The 20,433-nt window shown below is 37.4% G+C and overlaps 1 protein-coding gene across 2 annotated transcripts in view; it reads left to right on the top strand.

Annotated features, from left to right (window-relative positions):
* The window catches only part of N4bp1 (NEDD4 binding protein 1), a 50,272-nt gene that overhangs the window by 22,993 nt on the left and 6,846 nt on the right, over nt 1–20,433 (top strand). The window contains exons 2-7 of one of the 2 annotated variants that reach the window (XM_046434413.2): nt 3,113–4,259; nt 4,674–4,794; nt 13,567–13,697; nt 16,818–16,914; nt 18,161–18,268; nt 20,253–20,360. In XM_046434413.2, the coding sequence (XP_046290369.1) occupies nt 3,113–4,259; nt 4,674–4,794; nt 13,567–13,697; nt 16,818–16,914; nt 18,161–18,268; nt 20,253–20,360 (1,712 nt within the window). Of the gene's footprint in view, nt 1–3,112; nt 4,795–13,566; nt 13,698–16,817; nt 16,915–18,160; nt 18,269–20,252; nt 20,361–20,433 lie in introns of both variants that reach the window. The other variant, XM_046434412.2, reaches the window with a different exon arrangement.

The following is a 20,433-nucleotide window of genomic DNA, read 5'->3' as shown; positions in this document are numbered from 1 at the left end:
TTACAGTAATCAAAACTGGTATTGATAAGGGATAGATAAACATGAATCGATGGAACAAAATAGAGAGCCCCTAAATAGCTTCCTAAAGTATGGCTAATTTTTTGATTTTGGGGTGGATATTTGGGTTCAAACCCAGGAGTGCTCTACCATTGAGCTACATACCCAGTGTTTTGTATTTGGAGACAGGGTCTTGCTGAGGTGCAGAGATTGGCCTTGAACTTAACTCTTGCCTCAGTCTCCCAAGTAACGAGAATTACAGGTGTGTGCCACCATGCCAGGCTGTGTGTGATTAATTGATTTTTCACATAGATAGTCCTTGAAGTTTCATTTGAAGAAGGTGTACTAAAACAATTTGATAATCCATAAAGCAAAAACATGAATCTTAACCTAAACTCACACCATGCAGAAAAATCTGCTCAAAGTAGATCATAAATTTCAAGGTAAAACTTTTTTGAGATAACATAGGAGAGATCCTCAAGACCTAGGGCTTCTTGAAGGTTAAATTATAGCTTTGACTGTCACAAAACACCCTATTGAACGGATGAACAGAAAGACTCTACTTGGAGAAAATGAACCACATATCTGACAAAAGACTAAGACTCTTAATTCAACAGTATAAAAAAAAATCCATTTGGAGAATGGACAAACTAAATAAACAAAACATTTTTTTAAAAAAGATATATACATGGTAAATAGCACATGGAAAAATATCCAGCATCACTACTCAGTAAGAAAATGTAAACTAAGATGAGATAATATTACATTCCTGTTAGAGTGACTGAAAAGAAAAATAGTGGCAAACCAGAAGCTAGCAAGATCGTGGAGAAACTGGAAGTCTTTTATATGTTCTTGGAAAGTAAAATGGTGTGGCCATTCAGGAAAAATAGTTTGTCCTAAATACGAAAAACTAAATATGCACTTACCATGTTTTCTGTTAGTTGTACTCCTAAGTACTTGTCCCATAAAATTGAAAACCTGAGTCCACATAAAAACTGTCAGAAGCCACATATTGCATAATTCCATTTATGTAACATTCATGAGGCCACAAAATTATAGAGGTGAAAATAGATTAGAAGGTGTCAGGGAATAAAACATAAAGGTGACTGTAAAGGGGTAACATGAAGGAAATCTTTTGGGTAATGGAATAATTCTGAATCCATTGAGATGGTAGTTTTAAAGCTATTCATGTGATAAAATGGCATGGTATCAATGTAGATGCTTGCTTTTGATAGTCTATCATCCTTACATAAGATGAAGTGGTTAGAGGAAACTAGATGAAACTTAGAAGAGTACCCAAGGAAGTGTGTACTACCTATTATTTGTTTAAAAAAATTTTTTTTTAATTACCCTTCAACCTGAATACAGCATAAGTACAAACATGTACTAGCCAAATGTTGCCTATTTGGAAATCTTTCAAGGATACTTACACCAGTATTTAACACTGTGTTTGAGCATTCAGTAGGAAAGCATGATAAGTTGTTATACCTTGGTTTAACAAAATCGCTATGTTAACAAAAATAGCAAATTTTGCTTTTAAAAATGGCTTCTCTGTCCAGGCACATTCAAGAGATGTGAGGGAGCAAAGAACCCAACTGAACATCATAACACTTAGTTCAAGCTTCTCCTCTGTAGTTTTTCATCTACTCATAGGAATTTCATGGTTTTAAATAATAGATGCACAAAGAATGTGCACTCATATTTGAATATAAGTTCTAAATATAAGATAATGTGTGACAACATCAAGTTTATGGTAAACAAACCTCTTTCTGACAGGTGATACACATGTGAGACTTTTTACTATTTGGGGTAATGCTCTCTGTGTGTGTGAAAGGGAAAGACAGACTGGGAATTGAAGTCGGGAGTGCTACATTCTCAGCCCTTTTTACTTTTTATTTTGAGACAGGATCTCACCACATTGCTGAGACTGGCCTCAAACTTGGCCATCCTTTTGCCTCAGCCTCCCCAGTCACTGTAATTATAGGTACTTAGCTTAGTAAAGCCATTCTGATTGTACCTGAAGTATGGATTAGTTATGGTGCTATGCTTATTCTCACAAATATCAGTTCCAGAAAATTTTCATTGATAATGTAAGTATTTAGTAAGCATTTACTATGTGTGAAGTATAGTATTAAGACTTTATATTCATTATTTATTTGAAGTCTGCAAACCCCCTATGATTGCTATTCTTGTCTCTTTTACATTTGAAGAAATTGGGCATAAGTTAGGTGACTTGAGCAAGATCAATAGTGGGTTTATTGCTGGAATTTAAGACCAAAACATGAACTGCAGAACAAAAGTTGGCTGTATACACAAATGTGTTTCGCTCTCCGTGTGTGTTTGCTCACTTGATTCACTCTTCTACCTTCATAGCAACTGATGGCTGAGAAACCCAGTTCACGTGCCTACCTTGTTTAGGTCTCCTTCAGTACCAGTATCTGAGAATAACATTATGTTTTAGCATTTTCTGGTGATTTGTTTTTAGATTTAAAGTTTGGCCTTTCTTAGAAAACAGACATAAAATTATATAGGGTATAGATTATTCTAAGCAGCTGGAAGAAATGATTTTTGTTAAATTAATCATGTTTTTTCTGAATACCTTCAAGAAATCTGGAAACAAAGGGTAATAGTGTTTGTTTCATCTGGAAACTGGGAGTAATGCTAGCAATGCAAAAGTCAAAATTTGTTCTCTAATAAATCATTTGACTTTATTATGTAATCTCTTGATTATGTCCTTGTAGTAATAAATGACTGGTAACAGGCAAATATGTTTGTTCTCTAAGTAAATCTAGCTTCTGGATTATCCATTTAGACAAATTCCTAAGATCATACTGCAAAACACACAATTAAAACGTTTAAAGTTGTTTTAAATTGTTTAAAATTGTTTCCTGACTCTTAGATATAGATGCAAAATTCTCATTTCCTCCAAAGTTGATTAAATGGTTTATATATGTTAATCTCATTTTATGGAAACTGTAATATTTTCCCCAAAATTATAAACATATTTATGATGTTTTGTGAAGTCACATTAACATTTGTTAGTATACATGTAACTTAATATGTGCTGTTGAGGAGCTCTTGTAAATTGATCTAATTTCTTTTCTTCTCTTTATAGGAATATATCAAAGGAATCTGTGAACCTGAACTAGAAGAAAGAGAATATTATCCCAAGGCCATGCACTGCATTTTTGTTGGGGCACAGAGCCTGTTTCTGAAGAGCTTGATTCAGGATACTTGTGCTGACCTCTGTGTTCTTGATATTGGTCTTCTTGGCATCAGAGGAAGTGCTGAGGCTGTAGTTATGGCCAGGAGTCACATTCAGCAATTTGTAAAGCTCTTTGAGAATAATGAGAACCTACCCAGTACTCAGAAAGAATCAGAGGTGAAAAGGGAATTTAAACAATTTGTTGAAGCCCATGCAGATAATTTTACAATGGATTTGTTGATTTTGCCCACTTCCTTAAAAAAAGAACTTTTGACTCTCACACAAGGTGAGGAAAATCTATTTAAAACAGGAGATGATAATGTTATTGAAATTAGAGATGCTCAACATACAGAGTTTACACAGAATGCTGCCACGGGACTGAATATTTCTAGAGATGAAATTGTTTTGCAGGAAGATGAAAGAAATAAAGCTGGGACTCCTGTTTCTGAGCTTACAAAACAAATGGACACTGTCTTTTCTAGTTCACCAGATGTGCTTTTTGTTCCTGTAAATGGCCTAAGCCCAGATGAAGAGGCACTTTCCAAAGAGAGAATTTGTCACAAAAGGAGATTTTCTGATTCTGAGGAAAGGCATACCAAGAAGCAATTTTCTTTAGAAAATGTTCAAGAAGGAGAACTTTTACACGATGATAAGACATCCTCTGGAAGTGTAATCATTGACCTATCTGATTCTTCTACTGATTCTGAAAATTTAAGTCCAGATGTAAAAGACACTACTGAGGAAATGGAATACAATATCCTTGTAAACTTTTTTAAAACCATGGGCTATTCTCAAGAAATTGTTGAAAAGGTCATTAGGGAGTTTGGGCCTTCTACTGAACCATTATTGCTCTTGGAGGAAATTGAAAAAGAAAATAAAAGGTTTCAAGAAAACAGAGAATTTTCACCTAGTACTACAGACACCAACAAAACCAAAAGTAAAGGTGTTTGTAGCAGCATTAATGAGCTCACAACAGATTCCACTCCAAAGAAAACACAGAGTCACACTCAGCAAAATACGGTAGAAAAATTTTCTCAGTTACCATTCAAAGTAGAAGGTAAGCCTTGTACCTCAAATTGCAAAATTAATACCTTCAGAACAGTGCCAATAGAACAGAAACGTGAAATCTGGGGTTCAAACCAGAACTATGTTTGTAATATAGACCTTGAAACTGATGGCCGTTTACCCTCTGCTCCTTCAAGTCCCAAAGACGTCAATTTTGTTTCAAGGGGAGCTTCAAGTCACCAGCCCAGAATTCCAGTTTTTCCTGAAAATGGTTTTCAACAGCAGGCAGAACCCTTGCTTTCAAATAATATGAAATCTGCCTGTGAAAAACATCCAGGACATTGTAGCTCTCCTCAGTCTAAGCCAAATTGTCCACCCCTTTCTCCACCAATGCCGCTGCCGCAGCTATTACCTTCAGTTACTGATGCAAGATTGGCAGGACCTTCTGATCATATTGATTCCTCAGTTACAGGGGTTCAAAGGTTTCGAGATACTCTGAAAGTACCCTACAAGCTGGAATTAAAAAACGAACCAGGGAGAATGGACTTGAAGCATATTGTTATAGATGGAAGCAATGTTGCAATTACGTAAGTCCTCTTATCTGCAAATTATTTTATAGTTTTACATAGTACTCTAAGTAGTGTCTTGGAATTACATACATGTATATAGAAACCCTATGCATGTGTCTAGTGAATCTGAGGTGAATCTCCAATAACCAGTTGGAAAGGTTTCATCATTTCGTCTTCTAGAGTCATGAACTTTACATTTCGCCCTCCTAAACTTACATTCCTATGGGCAGGAAATGTTAGAAAATTTACACTGTATTGCCTAATGATAATGCAGTCTAGAGAGTTTTTTGTTATATTATCAGTCCTATGAGTGCCGTTAGGTTCTGAATACAAGTGTGGAGCCAAAAAAAAAAAAGTTTTTCTATTTATGCTAGAATATGCTTTGTCACTAACCAAAAGTATACAGTGGTAATAGGTGTGATATATTTCTATTGCACTTTTGATAGTTTCCTTCTTAAGGAAATTAGTTTGAGCTTCATTATGTGCTGTGTTCTTCCTAAAAGTTTGTAATATTTGTTTTTATTTAAAACAAAAAAAAATGTGGAATGATCATGTCTATTTAGCTTGTCTTGGATCTCCTGTTAGGATTCTGGTTTTATTACTGTAAGATTAGGCTGTTTCTCCAAGGGACATTTTAGCATAGTGCCTAAGAAGAATATGAGGGTCAGAGTCTCCACCCCACCTTGGAGCTGTTTAATTTTGGTCAGGTCACTCAGTACTTCTGAGCTTTATTTGCTTCAAATCTGTTGTCTTTTCACCTGCCCTTAAGGACATCTTTATCATGCCATTTCAACTTGCTAGGTACTTTCTCTCCAGTGTAGTACTCTCACCCCATTATCATAAGCTTTAGTAAAAGTAAATTTGGAGAATTAATTTTAGCAAAGATTTGATTCATGAATTGGGCAGCATTCATAACCAGAAGTTCAGAGAGCTTCAGCTATCAGCAGGATTTACAAGCAGAAAAAGGGAAGTGATATACAGAAACAATTTTGATTGTAGCTCTACATTTGCCTTATTTGGGAATGGTGTGATGAGACAGTTGCCTTATGTGGACATGATCAGATCAGTTGGCAGCCTGTGGTTGGCTAAAATTCAGCTGCTGCGATTAACTGAGACTTGTCTGTCACATGAATGTACTCTTCAGCTAGGTTGGGGTTTATTTTGTAGATCTGGGTTGTGGTTCACTACATGTATGAATTCAAAAATCAGGGGCACCTGGGGGCAAATTTATAGGGACCTTCAATGTCTAGCATTTTAGGAAGCCACCATTCAAGACATAGAACGTCTGCACATGGAATGAGGGAAAGGTTGCCAGATCTTAAATATACTTTTTATGCATTGTTGAATTTGTGACCCCTTATCCCAGGAGTTCTAAAAGTTCAATTAATGTCCTGAAATTTTAGAAATACCTATTGAAATTGAAAAATTAAAATTATTGACGTTTATTATATGTTTGTAATTTTTGTTTTATCTGTACTCTCTCCTACTGCCTTACACCCATGTTGTTTGTTTGCTTGTTTATTGCAGTGCTTGCAAGGCAGGTGCTCTACTCCTGAGCTACTCTTCAGCCCTCATTTCATCCAGAAATATTTTCGTATTTGTTGTTGTTGCTCTTGTTCTGAATGTTTTCTGTAAAGGTTTTATTACACAAAGAGGGGAGAGGGGTGTAGTTCTTCTTGGCAGCTGTTTTTCTTAGGGTGGTGAGGTCACCTCCTCTCATTTCCTGTTAGTACAGATCTGTATCCCTGCCCTCTTCTTGATGAGCTTGAGGGCTCGTTTGCCCTTGGGCATCTTGAGAAGCTCCGAAGCACACTGCTCTTGTAGGGCATAGCCACACGCCTCTTTGGTCACGTCTCACACCAACTTGGTGTGTTTGGCAAAGTGTCCACTGTGGCAGCTTGTCTCTGCCTGCTCATGTTCTTGGTTGCCTTGTGGCTCAGGTTGAGGCCCACAGCCATGGAGTAGTGTGGATCTGTGGCTGTAAAAAAGCAGTGGGGAGAGCAGGTGTAGGTGAGGCTCAACTTGATTCCCACCTCCCAGAACCCTGCCGCCAGCTTCTTCAGGCTTGCTCATTGCATCCAGCCAGTCCTCCAGTCCCCTGGCAAGCCTGGAGTCCCATGGAAGGTCTTTAGTATGTTGTTGTTGTTGTTATTTTATTTTGAGACAGGTTTTTACTAAGTTGCCCAGGCTGGCTTCTAACTTTAAATCCTCATACCCTAAACTCCTGTAAAACTGGGATTACAAGTGAGCACCACAACATCAAGCTGCTTTTTATTTTATTTTTATTTATTCACTCAGTTATTTTGGTCCTGGGGATTGAATCCAGGGGCACTTTACCCTTGAGCTACATCCTCAGCCCTTTTTATTTTTGATTTTGAGACAGGGTTTTGTTAAGTTGCCAAGACTTGAATTTGCAGTCCTCTTGCCTCAGCCTCCCAAGTAGCTGGGATTACAGGCATGTACCACCTTGCCTGCTGCAGCTGCTTTTTATTTGTTTGAATGAATTGTTGGTGTTGTCTTTGCTGTCCAAAGAATAAAGGAAAATGCCAGCAGTTCATATATTAAAGTTTGAAGATTGGCCATAAAAATATGTAATATACTTGTCTTCCTCTCTAAATAATACTATTTATTGTCAGTTTTCATTGTTGTTTTTTTTTTTTTTTTTTTGGCAACTATTTTGGGGGAACCCAGTAAATGACCCACAGCTGCCTAGCATTATCTAAATAAAAATCTAAAATGGAGTTTCAGGCTCAGCACCAGTTCCTCATTGTAAGGATTTCTTTCTTTTTTGGTTAGGATTTCTTGAGCCATGTGATGATAAAAATTTTAAGTCATCGCTGTGACTAATACTAACCCTTTTTTCAGAAACTTTTTTCTATATGTGGAAAGATTTCCCAAATTGATGTTCAAAAAAAGAATGCAAATTAACATAGACTAAGCAGTTGCTTCTAAAAACGTTCTGGAGGAATAAGTAGCCTGTTTCTCTAAGGGATCACTATTGGAATTTACGGTGGTACCATCTGATATTGTGTATCTGATCCCTCCTATTTTGTTCATAGTGCCCCCTCTCTGGTTATTGTGAAACCCCAAAACACTAGCACATATTTCCTATCATCCTTGAGCACAGTGCCAAATCTCCTTTGAAAACCACCAATCAGTGCAGTAAGGGAAACCTGCAAGCTTTCATTAATTCTCTCTGAAAACTGATTATTTTGGAAGAGTTTGAATTTTCTTTGAACTCGTAAATGTCTTAATTTAAAAGCAATGCTTTTAAAAAAGGATGTGATGCCCATAGTTACACTTAGTTGGATATAGATTGATCTGAAAATATCAGTAATTAAAATTAACCCTTTTTATGGGAAACTCTTAATGGGCATTGGGTTTTATTTTTGAGGAAATATTTTAGAACTTGGTATAAGTGGTGGTGACACAGAATTGTTAATGCCATTGAATTGCTCACTTTCAAATGATTGTTTTCTATAATTGAATTTTTAATCAGATTTATCTCAGTAAATTAAGTTGGAAAAACATGACCATTCTAATGATCAATTTAGATCAAATTTTAACTGAGGCCATTAGTTAATTAAGTAAATATAATGATAATTAATGTCTGGTATTACATTTTTAATGCAATTATCAGTTTTATGAGGCAAAAATGATCTGTAACTTATATAATGTGAAATAGTTCAAAAAGCTTGTCCAGGGCTATATACATGATATGTTTCTGCTCAGAGCAGCCCTGTCTCCTCTCACAGAAGTTGAGGTTAGAATTTTCAGGCTTGGCATCATTGGAGACTTAAGTTGTGAGTTTGTGTAACCACTGCTAAATAAACCATACTTATTTGACCTAACTAGTTGAGGAAGTAGTTTTTTTTTTTTTAAAAAAAAAAAAAAAAGGAAATTTAAGTCCTTAGGCAATAGGCTCTGTTGGTATAAACTCCACCTGAAAGGAGCTCAGGCCCACTCTTCCCTGGGTTTCTGCAAAGCCTTTGTTTAATTAGTTAGCCAGCATGATGTCTCCGGCCCATAAAAACCAGTGAGAAATTCCAAAATACCCTACTTAATGCTGCTGATTATGTATATCTTTACTAATTTTTCCCCCTTGTCACCATGAATGAGTCAAATGATGAGTCAGTGGAAACTGTTTGCGGTATATGGCTAGATATCACAGTAGTGGCAAGGAACATTTGGACTCTGTCAACCCGAAACTTCAGCATAAGAGCACCTGACTTGTCTGAGTTGATAATTTTCCATGTAGATGAAGCTTGCCCCCCCTCAGTTGTTAGAACTATGCTTTTTTTTTAAAGCCTTTTTTAATGCTCATCTTTCAATATTGGGTTTCAAGGTTATCTTTGTTAAGTGGGAGCTATAGAAGGAAATAACTCTTTCCTGGATAACTGAGAAAGAACTTTGCACTGTTTTCTGATACTCCCCTGTCTGCTTCTATCACTGTTGTGATTTTTTCTGTCTCCCATCTCTCATGCTTTGGACACACTTCCTTTGACTCTCTACTCTAATATGGAAAACAACCAAAAGACACAGTTTGTTTCCGGTGACATGGGATGGGAATTCAAATCTCCTTGAGAGCCTGTCTATCTGCCTTCCAAACAAAAGCGCTGTTCATTCTGCACTTGGAGCTGGGAACCCCATAGTTTTGGTCTTCCCCAAAGTATACTATGTATGTTAAATATATGCTTGTCTCTAGGTCAAGGCAAACCCTTGGTCTGGGCTTACCTTCCAACAATGAGCCTTTCCATGTCAGTGCAGAGAGGTTGAAAGGCAGTGAGGATTAAACACATCTGCTTAGTCCAGATGTTGGAATTGGAACTAGGAAAGATTCCTGATGGGGCTTTTGGTAATATTTTCAGGACAACAATTTATCTCCACTTGACATTTTTTCTTTTTTCCCTGTAGTTTTATTTTTGGGGCATATCTGTTATTTCTTTGCCATAATTTAGAAGCAGTATTCCTCCAGCTCTGGAGATTTTTCAGAGTAGCAAAAATGATTTGATCTTTTTACAAAAAACATCACTGGAAATCAGAGCTGATCTAATGTTTCCAAGAACTTTATCCCCTCCCCCCCAGCTTGTGTTTGTGAGGGGTACAGGGCAACAGCATTCCTTTATCTGTATCCCCAACTTGACTCAGTGGAATGCTATTTCAATCCATTCAATTTCTACAGTTGTCAAGCAGAATCATTATATGAAAAGCTGGTAGTATATACATTTCTGTCTATTGAAAAAGAGGTACTTTACAAGTTCCCCAACGCCCCCGGATTGGGGGTTGAACCCAGAGCCTCATGTATGCTAGGCAAGCCATCTACTGAGCTACATCCCCAATCCTTTTTTTAAACTTTTGAGAACAAGGTCTCACTAAATTGCCCAGGCTGGCCTCAAACTTGTGATTCTTCTGCCTCAACTTCCTGAACAGCTGAGATTACAGGCATGTGCCACTGCATCCACCTCTGTGAGGTTCCCTTTTGTGGGGGCTGGGGGTGTACTGGGGATTGAATATAGGAGCACTTTACCACTTGAGCTATATCCCCAACTCTTTTTATTTTTAATCTTGAGACAGGATCTTACTACACTGCTGAGGTTGGCCTCAGATTTGGCAGTCTTTCTGCCTCAGCCTCCAGAGTCGAGTCACTGGGATTCCAGGTGCGTACCACCACCACTCCTAGCTTTTTAGTACATTTCCGTCAAGGGTTAGCCTTTTTAGGGATAAACATGGACCCTTTGGTTGTTGTATTTTAGATTTTTATGTTAGAGCTAAATAGCATTAACTACAGGCCTGTCCTTGCTAATAAAAAAGGGTGCCCTTTAAAAACAATACACGTTCTCCCATTCCCCCCCACCACCACATGTCATGTTGCTGTATCCTTGCCATATTTGAATGCCTTTAGATAAGCCACCCACTCCTGAATTATTTTATTAAGAATGAGTTTGTTTACTTGCAATTGTGTTTGGATAAGAGCCTCTATCATCTGTATATATGATTCCCTGAAAAAGAAAGTAAACTCCAGCCTCTAAAAAGAGAAGTTTGTGAGCAACTCTTCTGAATCTCTCCCCACCTTAGCTGTTGGTTGAGTGTTCAGCCCATGCCTCCTCTCAGGTGTTAGAGGTGCAGTTGAAGTGACACCTCCATGTGCAGTAATGGGAAGGGAAAAGGACTGACTGGCCAGGTGTGAGGAAGCCAGCGGGTGAGATCTAGCATATCCACCCTCTGGCAGGGTAACCCAGGCAGATCATGCTGTCTGTCAGGGTTATCTTCTTATCTCTAATAGAGAATCTAAATTTTACTCCATCTCTGATTCTGTTGCAGAGCAGGGGAGGAAGTGAGAGGAGAGGAAGGATCTGATTGGGGACTTGTGTCTAGAGACAGCTTCATAGGAGGACTGGGATAGAGTAGGCAAGGAAGATTCAAGAGCATTGCACACAAAGCAAGCAACAAACAGGAAAGCTCAGCCAGGCCCAGTGGCATATGTCTGTAATCCCAGTGCTCAAGAGGCCGAGGCAAGAGGATTTCGAGTTCAAAGCCAGCCTCAGCAAAAGCCTCTAAATAAAATACAAAAGAGGGCTGGGGATGTGACTCAGTGACCAAGCGCCCGTCAGTTCAATTCCTGTTACCAAAAAACGGGGTGGGGGGGGGGCTGGGATTGTGGCTCAGAGGCAGAGTACTTGCCTAAAAAAATACTAAAAAGGGGGGTGGGAGGAGGGAGCTCAGAGGTCAGGCATCAGGAGGAATGGAATAACAAGAGACCACCTGACCAGACCAAGAATATATCGGCTCATTGATTTGGGAGAATAACTTTGGCCAGATCCCTTCTAACTAGTAAGATGAAGAGGGGACCCCCAAAGCCAAGCCAGGCAGGATTTATGTAGAAGGAAGCACTCTTCCTTCTCCTCTCCCTCTACCACGTAACTGCCTAAGAGTAAGACTTAAGTAGTTTTTCTTCTTTCAGAGTGTTACTAGATTGATTTGAGGGGATGCATTTTTTTTTAAATCTTCTATGCCAAGGTTCACACACTGTTGGTGAAATCAGCCCCCTCCTGCTTTTGTGAATGTGGAACACAGCCACACTGGGCTCATTGACAACTATTTGCCTGTGGTTGCTTTCACACTTTTCTGGCAGAGTTGAGTGGTGAGACAGATCATATTGACCTTCACAGAAAAAAGTCTGTTGGCCTGTTCTTGTATGTTTACCCATTTTCCCTTTTTTCTGCTTCCTTCAAGGGTTCTATTAGTTTCATTTGATTCTTGCCCTTAAATTATTTCCCGTAAGTTCTGCCGTGTCTTAAAATAAAAAAAATATGACTGGGGATATAGCTCAGTGGTAAAGCATCTGGTTGAATTCCCAATATGTCCCCCACCCCCCAAAAAAAGTTGTTGTAAGTTTTAAATTGGGTAGATTTTACAGTTCTCCCAAAGGGGCTGGAGTCCAGCTGGTGATGGCAGCTCCTTGGTCATTGTGATAGTGATCATCTTGTCACAATATCAAATCTTAAACTATTCTTCTGTCACAGGCAGGCATGGGATATAAACATCATAGCTACTAAACTAATTTCTGCTTTAGCAACAAATTTTAAGATTCTTAGAGATTCTTGGAGGCCAGTGACTAGGCAGAATTTTAAAATACTAATGTTTTCCCCCTAGTAGGATGAACTCTTTTTTGGGGGAGGGGGGGAGTTGGGTGGCGATTACCAAGGATTCAACTCAGGGCACTCGACCACTGAGCCACATCCCCTGCCCTGTTTTGCATTTTATTTAGAGACAGGGTCTCACTTAGTTGCTTAGGGCCTTGCTAGGTTGCTGAGCCTGACTTTGAACTCGTGATCCCCAGATACTGGGTTAAAGGGGGAAAAAAAACTGCATTAACTAACAAATTTATCATGAAGCTCATTACCTTATACCAAAACAGCACATCCATTAAATCAACCAAAATACAAGGAAAACCATAAGACTATCATATTGAGTGACAGAACTCCTTCAGTGGAGTCTCTTTTGGTTTTGTGAAGTAGTAGGCTCTGCCACTGACCCCTTCCCCCATGGTAAAAGATCATTACAGGGAATTTTGTTCTTTTATTTATGAAGTTGACATTTTCAAACTCCCAAATTTTTCATTTACTCAAAAAGTGAGAGATAAGGCATGAATAAACTCATACCAAATTTTAAGTTATATAAGCTAGCTGCATTTTACATACCACAAAAATATATTGTGACAAACAGTTCACTAGCTTCAAACATACGCATAAGAAACACATGGATATACCTGTGTTTTTTTAACCAGTCTCGTGTCAATAAACAGCTAAGTGTTTGACATATACATTTCCATTAATGTATTAATGGCACAATTCTGTGAATATCAAATTCACAAATTATGTTTTATATAATCGGGATTAGGAAACTGGAAAAAGGAAAAGGAAAACAGGACTGAAACTACTACACTTCCTGCACTGGATCACATGTGAGAAGGAACGCTACCAGTAGTTCTCTCTTTGGGAATGGCTTTTTGAAAATTTAAAGTATTACTTTACCAGAAAGTTTTGCCTTTGGTGTGAAGAGCAGGTTAAATGATGTACTAACAATCTCTGAGGACCTAACAAATTATAGATTTTGTGCCTAGTTACTAATGTATGCTTTAAGAGGTTAATACTGGCTGTTCAACAGAATCTTCAGAAGATTCTACTTCTGTGGTTGCCATAGCTTTACATGTCTGTGAAATTTAAGATTCTTCATTACATTTTGAACATGTTAAACTGAAATAAATTTTTAAATAAATTTTTCTTACAGCCATGGTCTAAAAAAGTTTTTCTCTTGTCGTGGAATTGCAATTGCTGTTGAATATTTTTGGAAGCTTGGCAACCGAAACATTACTGTGTTTGTTCCTCAGTGGAGAACAAGGCGTGATCCTAATGTCACAGGTGAGTCAAACCAATTTTTCCAAATTTCTAATTAGAAATTTTTAATGAGTTGGCTTAGAATTGCAACACATAGTACTTAGAGCCATATATTGTGGCAGGATCTTTTAACAACAAAATTCTAAGTCTCTTCCATCTAGTAAGATATCAGTTGAAGAGTACAACAGTATAAGAAGTAATTGAAGGAAAGATGCAAAAGTTCATATGATTATTTGAAAGATACATTAGAATTTATTGTACATCACAAAAATTTTCTTTTGACATTCTGAAAATGAAAATATGCCCTCTATTAGGCCAGATTTCTGACTATTTAAATAGCATTTTTTAATAAATGGCCACTTGATAAGTTTGGCACTTTAAAATATAATGTCTTTTCAACAGTAATACTTTAATATAAATCATTAGCCATATAGTACTTTGTGCAGACCACACACAAAAGGTTGGAACCTGTTATGATTTATGAAATTATTCCAGAGAAACTTAACAGTTGTTTGTGTCTTAGGTCATGATAGGAAGACAAGTGAAAAAGCTTTGCCAGACAGCTTAACATGTTAGAGCACTTAGAAAAGGTAGATTGGGATTGGGGTGAATATAGAATTTGTCCAACACACTAAGCAGGAAGTGAGACTTTGGGTCACTAGTGAAGTGGGAAGTGGTCAAACTGCACATTTCCCAGGTACTCCCAACTTCCTTCATTTTGGAGAGCATTTTTCCTAGCAGAAGGTACATGAAGAACAAAACAGATCCACTCATTTTGTAGCTATTTTTGAAACTTGGATCTCTGAAAGAGTCTTAATAATTCTTATATATGTACACTTCCAAGACAATCAAATACATTGTATGAATTTTAGTTAAGTCAGTGATGAGTATTATTAGGGGACCGCGGGTATGAGAATTCTGGTTGTCTGAAATGTGGCTTTGGCCCCTAGTTCTCGTTTGTCATCACCCACACCCATAAATATCCGTAAATATTTGTACAGACAACTGTAGATGTATGGCTTACTCCTAAAACACAAATGAGTTGAACCTGTTTTTAAAAAAATCTACTTATTCTAATTTGTTATACACCACAGCAGAATGCATTTCAATTCATAGTATACATATGGAGCACAATTTTTCATTTCTTTAGTGGTACACAAAATAGAGTCACACCATTCGTGTCTTCACACATGTACCTAGGGTAATGATGTCCATTTCATCCCACCATCTTTCCTGCCCCTCTGCCCCCTCCCTTTCCCTCCCTCTGTTTTGCCCTGTCTAAAGACCCTCCATTCCTCCCATGCTTCCTGCCCCCATCCCCATTATGGATCAGCATCCTCATATCAGAGAAAACATTCAGCCTTTGGTTTTTTGGGATTGGCTTACTTCACTTAGCATGATTGAGTAATATTTCATTATGTATATAGACCACAGTTTATTTATATATCTATTGAAGGACATCTAGGTTGGTTCTACAATTTAGCTATTGTGAATTGTGCTGCTATAAACAATCATGTGGCTGCATCACTGTAGTATGCTGTTTTTGAGTACTTTGGGTATAAACTGAGGAGTGCGATACCTCGGTCATATGGTGGTTCCATTCCAAGTTTTCCAAGGAATCTCCATACTGCTATTCATATTGGTTGCACCAGTTTGCAGTCCCACCAACAGTGTATGAGTGTGCCTTTTTCCCCACATCCTTGCCAACACTTATTATTGTTTGTATTAGTGATAGCTGCCATTCTGATTGGAATGAGATGAAATCTTAGAGTAGTTTTGATTTGCATTTCTGTAATTGCTGGAGATATTGAACATTTTTTTCATATATTTGTTGATCAATTGTATATCATCTGAGAAGTGTCTGTTCAGTTCCTTAGCCCATTTATTGATTGGATTGTTTGTTTGTTTTCGGTACATCAGTGACAAATCCTCTGAAAGAGAAGCTAGGAAAACTACCCCATTTACAATAGCCTCAAAAAAATAAAATACTTGGGAATCAATGAGAGGTGAAAGACCTCTACAATGAACAATTTACAGAATTGTAAAGAGAGGAATTAAAGAAGACCTTAGAAGACAGAAAGATCTCCCTTATTCTTGAATAGGCAGAATTAATATTGTCAAAATAACCATACTACCAAAAGCACTATACAGATTTAATGCAACTCCAATCAAAATCCCAGTGGCATTCCTCATAGAAATAGAAAAAGCAATCATTAAATTCATCTGGAAAAATAAGAGACCCAAAATAGCCAAAGCAATCCTCAGTAAATAGAGTAAAACAGGTAGCATCACTATACCAGAACTTAAACTATGCTACAGAGCTAAAGTAACAAAAATTGCATGGTATTGGCACCAAAATAGACCAATGGTACAGAATAGAGGACACAGAGACAAACCCATATAAATACAGTTATATCATACTAGACAAAGGCACCAAAAACATATATTGGAGAAAAGATAGCCTCTTCAACAAATGGTTCCGGGAAAACTGGAAATCCATATGCAGCAAAATGAAATTAAGCCCCTCTCTCTCTTACCATGCACAAAACTCAACTTAAAGTGGGTCAAAGACCTAGGAATTAGACCAGAGACCCTGCACCTAATAGAAGAAAAAGTAGGCCCAAATCTTCATCATGTCAGATTAGGCCCTGAATTTCTTAACAAGATGCCTATAGCATGAGAAATAAAATCAAGAATAAATAAATAGGATGGATTCAAACTAAAAAGCTTCTTAGCAAAAGAAACCATCAGTGAGGTGAAGAGAGCTTACAGAATGGAAGCAAATTTTTACCACACACACATCAGATAGAGCACTAATCTCCGGGAAATATAAAGAACTCAAAAAACTTAACACCAAAAAAACCCCAAACAATACAGTTAACAAATGGGCTAAGGAACTGAACAGAGTTGAACCTTTTTATTGTTAAAAATACAGCTAGTTCATATGCTGCATTTGCCTTGGTATGGGTCTTGCTTGATGCTTTTTCATTTTCATTAATTCTTCCCAGTAAGTTAGTAATACTGAGTCAATAGAAAGGTTTTCTAAAACTCTCCAAGTGAAACATTTGGATGTACTTCCATTTATTTACACATCTGGGAAAATAGCTTTTTTCTGAGTGTGTGTTTAACTTATTCCATGAACAGAGCAGCACTTCTTAACCCAGCTCCAGGAGCTTGGAATATTATCTTTAACTCCTGCCCGGATGGTGTTTGGAGAAAGAATTGCTTCTCATGATGACAGGTATGAAAGGCCATTTTCCTTTCTAAGGTGGGAGTGGGGTGGTGAGGAACCAGCCACCTGTTCCTTTGGACAGATGCACACTCTCAAAGGACTTGAGTTGCTTGACTCAGGTTTGAGGATTTTAATATTCATGACCATTAAGTTTAGATGCTCAGCCCTGTGTGAGGGGCAGGGCTCTGGAGTGTACAGGTTGGGCTTCTGGATTCAGGAAAAGCCTTGAGGTCTTCCAGCTCACCCAGACTAGGCTCTTGCTTGATTTCTATGGTTCTCTGGGTTTTGGAGGACGTGGATACATGTGCTGATTTGTGGCACACTCACTCAAGCCTTAGTTCCTACTTTTATTAACACCTCTACACAAATATCACCACTTAAATTCATGCCAGTTAGAAAAAATTTGTAAAATATTCATTAATAAAGAACTAAATCATGTTTATTTCCAAGGTCTTTTAAGATCTCTGAAACTGATGAGGCTTTTTTTTTTTTTTAGTGCCCTTTGAATAATTACTGCTAATAACAATTATTGTTAGTTGGCACCTTTAATTCCAGTGATTCCGTTTGTTTCATTGTCTTTGTCTACATTGCCTTAGACATATGTGGTGATCCTGACTTAAGAGATGAAATTTACATTGTCCTTAAAAGTATGCTAACAGGATCCACAGGAGTAATCTCCAGCAATGAAACAGCATTTTCTTTATTGTTTCTTTTTCATCATTGTGTATCTTTTCATAACTTCCATTTGAATGACTCTGTAGTGTAGGCTAAGTAGAATGGCAGGTCTAGCTAGTTCTTTTTTCTTAAATCAAAGCACAAAATAGGAGCCTTTGAATTTAAAAATATATATATACAAGACTGTACCATGCAGCTAGTCTTAGAACCAAAAAACTGTAGCTTATTTGCTAAAAGGCTGAATAGTGATTCCACAGGCTTGTCACCTCTAATTCATTCTCTCCTCCGGTTCTTGTTCATTCTTATTACCATTGTTTATTGATAATATAATTTTTCTAGAAAAATGTATAAACTGTTTTTTAAAACTAGATTTTATGAAGAATAGTTCTTTTATAACAACACTAATAATTTTACAGTTCTTCATTTCTAACTGATCTTCAGTTGACTGGGGCATAACTTTTCTAGCCTTGGTTGAATTCTTTGGTCATTTCCTAAGAAGAAATTTTTTATTTTCTTATAACATGGCTTCTCTAAGCCAGGGATGCCTGTTTGCTCATTTTAAACTCTTATATTACCATAGGTTTCTGCTACACTTAGCGGACAAAACTGGTGGCATAATTGTAACAAATGATAACTTCAGAGAATTTGTGACTGAGTCAGTCTCTTGGCGAGAAATTATTACAAAAAGGTAATATTTTCGTCTTTGTTTTTAGTTAGAAAAGTTTTTTGTTATTGTTTGTTGTTTTTGTTTGCATTTTGTCTGTCCACTGTGTACATTGGTCCTGCAAAAGACTCTTCTATACCCCGTCTACAAGGTCGTTGGCCCCCTTTTCAAAGCCTCAGAACCAGTGAGTGGTGTGTCAGGGCCCACTGTGTTTGTCCACATGGTGTCCTCTGAGAGATCAGTGTTCTCAGGCATGAAATGAGGTATAGTTTTGTGGCATGATGGAGTACAAGGGCACTTCCCTCTTGCCTTGGCAGAATTTGTCAGGCCATGAGGCCTTCCTCAGTTACTTAGCTGTGAAGTGAAAGGTTGGATTTCATGACAACCGAGATCTCACCTCTGAAATATTGTGATTCCAGCAAGAGGATGGGACCAAAAGCAATATACTGATTGGGGTTTTACTTCTTACGGATAGGGGAGAATATTTCTACTTTTCATATCTGATGCTTTTCAAGAGCTTTTTTATAGTCATCTATACTAAAAACATGTTTAGATCCATAAATAAAAATAACAAAGTTAAGAATTTAGCATTCACTGCTATAATTTTTCATTTGTATTGATACTGTGATTGTCCAACTACTGAAAACTGCCTTGAGATCAGCAAACACTGCAGGGCTTGGTGGCGCATGCCTCTAATCCCAGCAGCTTAAGAGGCTGAGGCAGGAGGATCACGAGTTCAAAGCCAACCTCAGCAACTTAGCAAGGCCCTAAGCAACTCTGCAAGATCCAGTCTCTAAATAAAACATTAAAAAGGCTGGGGATGTGGCTCAATGGTAAAGCACCCATAGGTTCAATTCCTGTACCAAAATAAAAACCAAAAACAAACCCAGCAGACTGAAGCTTCCAAGACTTTTTATTAACATGCATCCTCTGTCCAGTTACTTAGAACAAAAGGCAAGAGTCTGCTCTCATACCAGGGATAAAGTCAGATAGCCCACAAATCTTAAGACATGAGATGAATGTACCTCGAGCCAAATGTAACTGGTAAGTAGTGTAACTAGACATTTGTCTCTATTGAAGTTTCACAGTTGCCTCTAATCTGATATATTTTGCTAAATCATTAGAGGATTTTAGAAAAAGCTTTGCTATAAATGAGTATATAGCATTTTGACCCATATGCTGTTAAAAAACTTTTGGTGATAACTGAACCAAGAATGAGCCTTAGCATTTTATGCAATTTATGAGCATACATTAATCTTCTAGGACACGTTTCTGTAGGATCTTTGCCCTGGGGCTCCTTGTCAGTATTAGACACACCTGTTACTTGTTGGCAACTTTAAATGAGACTCAATACAACTTCTGTTCAGAATTTGCAAAAGCAAACCAGAAACTGAGATCTGGATATACATACACACATATACAAACATACATAAATACCTAAATCTGGACAACAAACATAGGCTCTTAATTTTGTTTATTTTTTGGTGGTCTAGGAATTAAACCCAGAGCCTAATACATTATAGGTAAAAGCACTCTTCTACTGAGCTACATCTTCAGTCCTTTCCCATAGTTGGTAAGTAATGCTTAATGACTAGATTTTCTTTATATATTGCATTGTTTTAAAAAAGGTTATTTACAGTAGGTTTGCCTATGGATGCATGTATTTCCATTTTCATTAAAAAGTTAACTCTTTGTCGATCACCTTCTGGGTCCAAAGTCTTTACATCTTGTTTCTCTAAGTTATATTAGAAAAAGAAGCTGCTTCCCAAACCCAGAGAAATATCTAAATTGCAAAATTTCTAGCACTGCTGAATTTGTGTTCAAAATAGAAATTAAAATAGTATAATTTGAGTATAGGTTTTTATCCTTTGAAGGCAGTAAAGCAGTCTTAGAATTTATAGGCTGATCATTCCTTTGCAGTTGGGTGAAAACTTTTGAGATAATCTGAGATGCTGTAGCCATAAAGAATTAGTGTTTTTTTTCATTGTGTGATTTTTCTGTGTTGTAGATTGCTTCAGTATACATTCGTGGGGGACATATTTATGGTTCCTGATGATCCTCTTGGAAGAAGTGGACCTCGATTAGAAGAATTTCTTCGGAAAGAGGTCTTTCTTAGGTATTTAGTCTATCTTATGTTTAAAAGTTTATTTCATTTAAATTTTTTGTGCGATATTCAAGTGCTCTCTTTG

The sequence above is a fragment of the Marmota monax genome, unplaced genomic scaffold, assembly GCF_021218885.2.
Source record: "Marmota monax isolate L192 unplaced genomic scaffold, Marmota_monax_Labrador192_F-V1.1 WCK01_AAM20220418_F8-fsc00024, whole genome shotgun sequence".
Lineage (NCBI taxonomy): Eukaryota > Metazoa > Chordata > Mammalia > Rodentia > Sciuridae > Marmota > Marmota monax.
Note: the sequence above shows the minus strand (reverse complement) of the source record. Positions and strands in the feature narration are given on the sequence as shown.